Source organism: Parus major, chromosome 15, assembly GCF_001522545.3.
Source record: "Parus major isolate Abel chromosome 15, Parus_major1.1, whole genome shotgun sequence".
Taxonomy (NCBI): domain Eukaryota; kingdom Metazoa; phylum Chordata; class Aves; order Passeriformes; family Paridae; genus Parus; species Parus major.
Window position 1 is genome coordinate 11,656,023 of NC_031784.1, and position 10,246 is coordinate 11,666,268.

Below are 10,246 nucleotides of genomic sequence, written 5' to 3' on the forward strand. Positions count from 1 at the left end.
TGCCTCGCCGGGGAAACCTCCGGAAGGCGCGGGGAGGGTGCGCCCCCTGCCGGCCGGGGTGGGGCAACCCCCTGAGGGGAGAGGCGGGAACCCAGCCCGGGAGCCTCAGGGCGGGACAGCGGAGCGCCGGTGAGGGACAGAGCACAGCGCCGGTGAGGGACAGAGCACAGCGCCGGTGAGGGACAGAGCACAGCGCCACTGAGGGACAGCGGAGCATCACTGAGGGACAGCGGAGCGCCGGTGAGGGACAGAGCACAGCGCCAGTGAGGGACAGCAGAGCTCCAGTGAGGGACAGGCTGGCACAGCACAGCTCCAGTGTGCGACAGAGCACAGCTCCAGTGAGGGACAGGCTGGCAGAGTACACTGAAGTGCTGCAGGCCCTACAGGGCTTCCACAGCACTGAGGGCCATCCCCGCTGCCTGGAGCGGGCAGTGTCAGCAATGTGGATAACAGCATTTCCCCTCAGCGAGGAAAAGCTCTCCTTCCTTGCTCATTTGGCCACACACAGGTGGCACATCCTCAGAGGAAAGCTGCCCTGAAGCAGCAAGCACAGGGCTGGTCCAAAGACTGCAGCAATAGGAGACACAGTCCAAAAATAAACCTGGATCAGCAACCCTGGTCAGCAGCCCTGAACCACCTTACCTACAGCAAGGTAAAAATCACTGGAGTGCTTGTCAGAAGCCAGCCCCAGGAACCACCACCACAGTGTGAAATAATGTGTCTAAGAAACACAGGCAAACCCAAAACATTCCTTTTGTTTGCTTTAGGATCAGAGCGAAACATGTTAGCAATTGTGCAACTGCATCCCCAACCAGCCAAAGCCTACACCACACAGCTTACTTCTAAATCTTTATTTGTTTTCTACACAGAGAAAACAGAGGAATGTTGAAGCAGCAATATTTAAACACACTAGCAAGGAGCCATCAATCTGTGAGAGTGCACAGAGTGCAACACGGGGCCATTTGTGCCGTGGTCTCTGCTACAGGGCAGGGTGAGGGGAGGTCCAGGAACAGCCTCTTCAGACAGACAGCAGAGCTCTACGCAAAGGTGGAGCCGTTCCAGCCCACGTTGGCAGCATTCATGTCGAAGTAGTTGATGTAGACCCTGCAGAAGGAGGAAAGAATGACCTTATTAACTCATTTATGTAAGTCATGACAACACAACAGGGGAGAGTGCTTCCCATTCTTCTGCCTGAAAAAACATCAAGCTTCATTTTTACCATAAATCTGGTGGAGCCTTCAAACAGCCAGTATTTCTCAGTCCTCAAAATTGTACTTTTTCTGTTTTAAAACTCAAATTCTTCTGCAGTCAGGGACTGTCCAGACACCAGAGAGCTTTTGTTTAGCAGCCTATCAAGGATTTCCAGAGATCAGCCCTTTTTGTTTCTGATCAATGCTCAGTTCCTCACACATGTCACACTGACTGGCAGCCTTGCAGAGTTAAGCAGGCACTCAAAGCCAGGCTCTGCAGGTCTCCCTTCAACCCCCACAGCACCAGGTTCTTCCCATCCTTCACAGCTGCACACAGACACTCTCCCAAACTCTGCAGCCTGCAAGGGAGCTGCTCACAGCCTGCTGCCTTCTGCTTTTGTCTCATCTCCAGCCTGTTACTACTCCTTGCTTGTGCTTTCAGCCTTGTTTTCCCAGAGGATGAGACATCACACTTCAAAGGAAAAGACACACTGGACAACTTGTCAGTGCTCTGGTGTTTTTCCCTACTCTCAGAGCAGAAAGCCATTGATCAGAGGACACTCCAGGGAAACAGGCACCAAATTCTTCTGTGGACATGAAAATGCTGCAAGCAATCACTTGGTATGTTCCAAAACACGTGGACTTATTCTTGGCTTTTTAATTTTTTAAATAGATTTTTCAAAGCAGTTTCAGAAAGCCAGACAAATATGGTTAAACTGTGTCCCAGCCTTACCTGTCTGCAGATACGTGCAAGTGCTTTGAGATCAGATCACACAGCATCTTGGTGTAAGTCTTGTTCTGCTGCCCTCCTATTTTGCCGATGCTGTAGAGGCTGCAGAGCGCGCAGGGATCAGTGGAGCCCCCAAAGGACATCATCTGGTCAGGTATGATGTGCACAGCTATGTACTGCGGGAGGGAAACACTCCATTACAGGCTGTCTGAACTGCCCTCTCCCGACGAAAATTTGCTTTAGGTACCAGCTCTAAGCAGGGCAGTTGTATTGGGGTCAGGCAGCTCTTCAGTGCTGGCCTCTGCGCACTTCCCAGGCCCAGGGGAGGCTCAGGACCGGCAGCTCCCGGGGTGCGGGACACGGCCCTGGGGGCTGTGGGTACCCTCGGCCCGGCTCTCAGCTTTAGGAACGCGGTTATGGTGCACAAAGCCACCGGCGGGCCAGGCACTCCTGCCCGCCACAGCCTCGCCACCGCGCGGGGCGGAGCGAGAGAAGGGCCCAAAACCTGTGCATGCGTGCCGGAGCTCACATCCCCAAATCACGGAGCGAGACGCGGGGCCTGCCGGAGAGCCGGGCACAGATTCGGTCTTATCGGGCTCGGCTCCTGGGGCGCTGCGGTGGCTGAGCCGCCGGGAGCCGCCCGGAGCGCTCGGTCTGTCCGAGCCTCTGCGCGGCTCCGCCGCTCGAATCGCGATCGCCGGCACAGGCGCAGCACATCCCCGGCTACGTGAGCGCCGCGCTCCTGCAGGCCCGGCTGCTGCTCCAGGCAGGGGCCGCGCATCGGGAGGCTGGGCACCGCGGGTTCGGCGGGCACAAGCTCCTTCCCCCGGGGCGGCCGCGCTGTGCCGCAGCTGCTCCCCCGTTGGCCGCGGCCCGCCCGCCGCAGCGCGAGAGAGCGGAGATGGCCCAGGGCCGCCCCTCCCGCCGGGCACGTGCTCGCCCCGCTCCCGGCCCCGCCGCCCGCCCTCACCTGCGCGGGCTTGCCAGTGGCCTTGGCCAGCTGCTGGGTTAGGTCGCCCAACAGGCTGTCGGGCACGGCGTCCTTGCAGACATTGGTGTAGATAGCGAACATGGGCATGGTGGCGGCGGCGGGGGCGGTGGGGCCGGCGATGGAAGCGTACCCGAGCGGCGGGAGCAGCACAGCGGAGTGGCTGCGGAGGCGTCAGCGGCGTTTTTAGTGCGAGGGGCCGCCCCGGACGTGCAGCGGCCCCGCCCGGCAGGGAGGGCAGGGAGCGGGGCGGGGACACACCACACAGCGGCTCCTGGGCGGCAGCAGACGCCTCCGGGGGCAGGCTCCTTCCAGCGGAGCTCTGCCCGCTCCGCCGTTATTCCTTGGCTTTGTTATTGCTGCTGAACATATTTTGAGGGTTTGTTGCAGGCTCCTTCCTGGAACGGAGATCGGGCGCTCATACGTAACCTGGTACCAGCACATGCGATACTACCGCTGTAGCGCTGCCACTGGTTTCTGCGGGATCAGGGCCAGAGAGGGATGTAGGCCTCTGCTTGGCAATTGCGAAAACGGATACTTACTTGCCCTGGCTCCGAGAATTTTTTTCTTTTGCAAAATTAACAGTTGTAGCGGTTTTGCTTTAACTGTGTACAGCTTTACCTCGATGTAGTTAGAAACGTCTGCCACTGTTGCCATATTAATAATTCTCTAATTTATTTTAGTCAAATTAAAAATTACCTATTGCTTCTCAGCCTCCCCATTTTCAGATCATATTTTTCTACTGGAAAAGGGCAGAAGTGAATTTTGTTTTGCTTAGGAATGAAGTGGTGCGTGCCTATTGGGAGGCTGTGCTGGGCTGTGTGATGTGATGCACGTAGGCTGCCAGGGCACGGCTCCCCACCCCTGACTCCTGCCTGTCCCGACGGCGGCAGCGCTGCTCTGCTGCACAAAATGACTCACAGGAAGGCTAAAGAGGATCAGGCCCGGAGCCCTCTCCACCCAGACATTTCACACACAGCAATCATGCACTGTTGCTGCTGCTAGAAAACCTGCCCATACGTACATGCTACATATGTGAACACTCATGGCTCTGAATGAGGAGTAAGGGAAGGTGACATACGGGAATGCATTGGAGTGACACAGGTTATAATGCTGAGAGCTGCAGCAGTTCCTACTCTAGTCATTAACAGCGCTTAAGAAAGTGACTAAGAACCGATTAAGTTTCCTCCCTGTGATATCCTCAGCTCCCTGCCATTGCATAGTCACATTTATTCCTCTCACCTTCCTGCCTCCCAGATTTATTGCATGGAGGTGGAGTGGGAATTCTACCTGTGCAGGGAGTAAAGCTTTAGAGCAATGTCACCACTGTTGTGCTTGTCCTGTGGCCTGCCAGGCCCAGAGTGGCAGCCCCTGGCTCTGCTGCCACACAGTCTGCAATTTCATTCTCTTTTGCCTCCCTGACTAAGAAAAGCTTTCACCAATGCAACTTCCATCTGTTATCCCAACAAAGCATTTTTGTTGTTTGAGGTATAGGTCTGTATTTCAAAAGTCTGTGGCTGCAAAGCAAAGCTGTGTTAGGGACACAATGAGATGTTAACAATAGAGTCCAGAACAGGGGTGTGATAAGGTTTGCTCTTCCAGAAAAAAAATCATAATACACTTAACTATAGAATTTCAGGATACTGAAATACTCGGTCTTTTATTTTACTTTGGAAGCAAATGATTTTATCTGACCAATGGCTTTAATAATAAATATTTGTATGCAAATCTTCCTTTCATAATTAATTTACCACTTCAGTCCCTAGGAATGGCTGTGGCTTGCTGTGCCTCTGCCTCATTCTGAGCTGTGCTCTAATCTTCACTGTCACTACAAATTGTTCAATGGATGAAAAGGGGAGGGCACAGCAGCGAACAGTGGTTTTTTCCACTCACTCCCTCTGTCTGTGCTGAGCCCTGGGAGACTCACAGCACAAGTTTTTCTGCTACTCAGCCAGATATCCCTGTAGTGTTAGGCCTAAAGAGGACCTGGACTGCAATCCATCTCTTTTAAATAAGAGGTAATCATGTCTTTGCTCCTTTTGAAGGGAGGTCCATCTCCAACATTTGTAGCCACATTTATTAACATTTATAAATCTTGAAACCAAGTCAAGATAGAGTTATATTTTCTTGAAATTTTGCTCTTGAGCATGGACAGGGCAAAGGCAAAAGAGGTGTTCATCTTCATAAATGACTAAACTTTTTTTTAAAGGAAAGCTTATGTCCAAGAGTATTTTGAGAAAGCACCGTTCATCTCAACTACAGGCCTTCCCAGAGTAACAAGAAGGTCTCAGTCATGAGATTTCTGCTGCATTTTTTTTTAGGCAGCAGGCAAGGTGTTAAATAGCATTGGGTAGCAGCAACTAAGTTACCAATGCCTCTTGAATTTGGCAAATGCCAGAAGGTGACTAGAACTGCAGTTCTCAAACCACAGTGAGGGCTCAGGAATAAGATGTGATCACCCCAGGGCACCTCAAGCGAAGGTGGTGTTATTCCAGCCCACATTTCCAGGACTGATGTCAAAGAAGCTGATGTAGATTCTGGAAGGGAAGGCAGGCACCGTTAGCAGCTGAGAGCAGAGTGCTGCAGGCTGGGCAGAGTGCTCCTGCACCAGGACACACAGCCATGCTGCAAATCTCCCCTAGGGCTTTATCCTTCTCAGGCCTTACACTCCCTTCCTCCTGCTCTTTTTAATGCCATATTTACTTGCATTCTGGAGTTCCTAGTGATCAAGTTATTGTGTCTCTACCTGGTCTTTTGCACATGATGCCTGTGGGTACATACAGTGCCTGAACCTACATCATTTTAATCAAGGAATTCTGCAGCTTCTGGACATCAGCATTGGAGCTCATGCAATGGCTCCTTTTTTCTCTTTAGCTGGGGAGTTGCTCAGTTGACTTGGCATTTAACGTCCCCAGTCAGCACATTAATAGAGAACGCCAAAGGACCAGCCTGGGATGAATAGTTTTAACAATCTGTGGAAAGTCACATCAGAGAAGTTGCTGTATGAGCTCACCTGTCAGATGGTATTTTCAGCTTTTTGCTCAGCAAATCACAAAGCAGTTTGGAGTAGACCTTGTTCTCCTGCTCCCCTACCTTTCCAATGTTGTACAGAAAGCATGTAGCACAAGGGTCTGTGGAGCCACAAAAGGACATCACCAGATCAGAGGAGATCTGTATTGCTAGATACTGTTGGAAGAAGAAAATTAATGTTGTTTCTTTTTTTTGCTGTATTAAGAAAAGTTTTGAAAATTCAGCAAGGCATTTCTGTACTGAAACTGCAGTGAAAATAAATGCATGTTTTTCATATGTAAGGCTTTCATTTGTTGACATCTTACTGTCTACATTTGCATTCTACTTCAAGATATTCACTGCTGTGTCAAAGGCCAGTACAAAGACTCCGTAGATTTTAGGCTTCTGAGTCCAGGTGCTCCAGGAGTCATTACAGTTCATTATTATTACAGGTCATTCCAGTGACCTGTAATATCTCCAGCTCCTCCTCTGAGCCACCAGGCTCTCCCTGCCTGTGTGGGAAGGTCAGGGTGAGGGGGGTGCGCAATGGTACCACTGCCGCATTGCGTTCCAGAGAGATTTTGCACCTCACTGGCTCCTGCTGCAGTCTTCCCTGCTGAGGTAAATGTGAACTGACACAGCAGAGGCCTAAATCAACATCCCCCTCATTAAACAAAATACAGCCTAATCCTGCTTTTGTTCTTGATATCAGGAAAAACAGAAGAAAGTATCTATGTTAATGTTAATGACCAGCCCGCGATTTTCCCCCCTGCTAATACACAGTGTCAGATCCACACACTGGGGAATCTAGGGATCAGTTCCTCTGGCATTCATCTGCCTCCTGTGCTGTTCTTACCCACGTTTATTAGCAGCGCATCGTTGGAAGTCGGCAGCAATTAACCCTCTTGGTAAAACAAGCTAGCCTGAGTACCAGGAGTTGTCTGGGTAATTAGTCTTGGCCATCATTTACAGTTTGTTTGGGTGTAAGGTGCATCAGACCACAGCAGTACAGGATAAGCCAAGGAGATCCTGCTGAGGTACCACTTGCTCAGCCCTGTTCTCCCCTGTCTGGACACCATGTGCTCTCAACCTTATGCCAAGTGTAGGTACATCCATGCCTTTAACATCTACCCAGGGAGCAGGTTATCACTATTAAAAGAAAAATTGAGTTGAAGCATTAATCAGCATTATTTTCTTAGAGTAGTTTGAAAATATTTGGAACTGTTCTTCCAGTAGGAAAAAACCCTATTTGATAAAAAATCTGCATTTTTCTGAAGTGGTACAGTTTCCTGTGCAAGGAAAGTTCTGCATTCCATCCCACCCTAATCCTTTCCTTCTTTCTGAGTTATAACTAGAAGACTCTCCCTTTCCTATTGCCTCCTTTGTCACGAAGAGCTTGTATGCCCTCTTCAGAAAAATCTCTTTGTTATTCCCTGTATATTTCTAAGTCTCATTACATATCCCTTCCACACAGCTGCACAAACCTGTTCCAGCTGCATCCCAGCCCTGGCCTCTAGCTTTATATTCAGAAGCTGTTATGCAAGACACACCCCTTCCCCCCCCCCCCCCCCCCCCCCCCCCCCCCCCCCCCCCCCCCCCCCCCCCCCAGCAAGTACTTGTTTGCTAGACTGATAAAAGTTGTCTTTTTTTAAGTAGGGATAGAACACATCAGTTTTACATAAGAATTTGATGTGTTCAGATGTCCCAGTGCATAGAGAAAAGATTGCTGGGGAGCCCTTTCTGTAGGCACCAAAACTTCCTTCTTTCCACAGTTAAAGCATCACTCCCACAGCAAAATAAACATTTTCTGAAAATGGGCTCATGAATAGGCAGAAAGGGTGCCTAAACAAGCAGCTACAGATCCATGGCCAATTTTACTGCTGCTACAGCAGCTGAGGTGTAGCTCATGTTCTGAAGTTGACAGCTCTGTAGAGAAGCTTTTTTTGGTTTTTCATATTCAACAATATCCAGTAAGCAACCAATACACTGACCAATGACCAGTCAGTATTAAGAAAATAATAGCCTTATAAATTCTTATAAGACCCTCAATACCAACATTTCAAGACTTCACCTCGGTATCATACTGCCATATGTTTTGGCAGGTAAAACCCCTCCAGTTTGGTAGTGAAACCAGCAGGCAGCTTTTACTCTGGTATTTTGATTACAAATAGCAGAATGGTACACAGATATTTTTGCCAGATGTCCAAGCAAGCTGAATAAATAATTTTTTTACTTCAACTGTAACCACTAGGCTACAGGCATTCTGTTAGCAAATAACAGGCACTTATTCAACAGGACTCAGCAAGGAAGCAGAGGGTGAGGTTTGCTTTTCAGTCTGCCAGATTCTTGAGAGTTATTCACAGGTACCTGTGGACACACCCACTTACATCCAGTGTCTTCATATACACAGATAACTACATGCAATATCATCCTACACAAAGCTAGTTGGAATACTCCAGGGTTTTGAGACCTCAACAAAACTAAGTTACAGTGAACAAGTATTTGATATTCTCCTAGAGAGAAGATTGCAAGTACTGGTGAGTCATTAACTATATTAGTTTATCAAGGCTATCACTCAAAACCAGCTAATTGCATAGGCAGAGCTGACTAAAGAAGGAAGATATTTCAGCAAATGGACTTACCTGTGCTGGTTTCCCCAAGGCTTTTGATGATTGTTGGGTGAGCTCCCCTGCAAAAGACTCTGGGACTTTATCCTTGCTTATATTTGTGTTAACAATGAATTTAGGCAACTTGAGATCACAAGCAGGTTTCTTTTCAGCTCACCTTGTTTTCACAAGCTGGCTCAGCCCACTGTGCCAGCAAGAACCTCAGGAGCCTCAAATAGCCAGTGATACCTTCAGCAGGTGCATTGAGAGGGGTGGCAGTGTCTCAGGAGAGGTGAGGCTGAATGTGCCATCTGCAGGCTGCTGACACAGACAGCCAAGGCACTGGCCTGGGAGGGAACCCAGCTTTTGCACTCTGGAAATCAAAGCATCCAAAGTGACACCTTATATTGGGATACAGCCCAGACATGAAACCAGTGAAAAAGCAAGTGTTTCAGAGACTGAGTGTAGGTTGGAACACACATCTTTATGCAAGTCTAGTAATTGATTTTTAAAAAATTGTATGGATGATTCAATTCTGATGTCTGAAACTCTCTGTGGAATGGACCATAACAAAAACCCTCCAGTGACACATGTTGTGCAGACCTTTCCTGAGCCATGACTAAGTCATGACAAAGATGCCTTAAAATCAGGGTCTTGATTTTCCGCTGTGGTGATGGATTCTATATGCTTAGAGAAGGTTTGTTTTCAACTTGCTCCTTTGTTGTGCAAATAGTTCCATAACAGTCATAACTCCTGAGAAATAGGAAATCCACAGGCTTTCTGACATTGGTGGTTTTATCCAGAGTGGAGGGAGTGTGTGGCAAGGCTGGGATCAGCTGTCACTGCCTCCTGGAAGAGCCTTACATGAGAGAAGTGATGAAGAGGGATAATATGACATTTGGTAGGGGGTGTTCACAGTGAGATGTGTGGAGAAAGCAGGTTGAAAATGGTGATGGGAATAAAATAAATGGTTTGACAATCTCTCCATATTAAAAATGATGGGTGTCTTTATGCCAGTAGTTTCTGAGTTAAGAGTTTTTATACTCCATTTTCTCCAGGCAGCAGAAAAGAGGGAGTGCTTTCTATAGCTTGCTCTAAATGCTTGTATTGAACACTGTAATTGAAGCAAATACTTTTTAATGGTGAAAACTTCTGTATGAATGTGCTGAAGCTGATTGTGTTCAAGGTCAGGTTGACTGAGCCCTGAGCAACCTGATCTAAATGGTTTCATCCCTGCCCATGGCAGGGAGGTGGAACTAGATAATCTTTAAGGTCCCTTCCAACCCAGTCCATCCTATGATTGTCTGGTGTATGTTGATTTGAAGTTAGTTCCTTCACTGTAGCAAACTTGCTGTAAAAAGCCAGCAAATAAAAAGTCAGGAGATTAAATTACTATGTTAGTGTTCATTTACAGCCCACGTTTGTGGATTGTGTTTCCTGTAGGCATTCTGAAAATAATGAAAACCCTAAAAAAACACAGAAATAAAATCAGGTTTACAAAAAGCCTTTTCAAGGTAGGTTTCCTAAGCCAAAGTGTTAAAAACAAACCCAAGTGACACCTTCATCTGTAAGGAGAGGAGCTGTAGTTTGTAATATTGGTTCATTTTTCTTCAGTGGTTAGAGGAAAGCAGGTGGCATGATCTAAAGTGTTTAGTTACAAGTCATCCTATACTTGTTATTGGTCACTTGGAAAAACTTAGACTATTTCCATTGAACTTCACAA

General features: G+C 48.4%; 2 protein-coding genes across 2 annotated transcripts; both read right to left on the reverse strand.

The window, feature by feature from the left end:
• Positions 1 to 836: 836 nt before the first annotated feature.
• On the reverse strand, positions 837 to 3,109 carry LOC107211438 (macrophage migration inhibitory factor). The gene is made up of 3 exons (XM_015643451.1): positions 2,891 to 3,109; positions 1,924 to 2,096; positions 837 to 1,104 (listed from the first exon to the last, which is right to left on the reverse strand). Exons 1-3 carry the CDS (start codon positions 2,996 to 2,998, stop codon positions 1,038 to 1,040), a joined length of 348 nt encoding a protein of 115 aa, XP_015498937.1. The 5' UTR covers positions 2,999 to 3,109; the 3' UTR covers positions 837 to 1,037.
• A 2,056-nt stretch (positions 3,110 to 5,165) lies between these two features.
• On the reverse strand, positions 5,166 to 8,787 carry LOC107211468 (macrophage migration inhibitory factor-like). Its single transcript, XM_015643483.2, has 4 exons — positions 8,773 to 8,787; positions 8,560 to 8,667; positions 5,922 to 6,094; positions 5,166 to 5,445 (listed from the first exon to the last, which is right to left on the reverse strand). Exons 1-4 carry the CDS (start codon positions 8,785 to 8,787, stop codon positions 5,379 to 5,381), a joined length of 363 nt encoding a protein of 120 aa, XP_015498969.1. The 3' UTR covers positions 5,166 to 5,378.
• Positions 8,788 to 10,246: the final 1,459 nt, after the last annotated feature.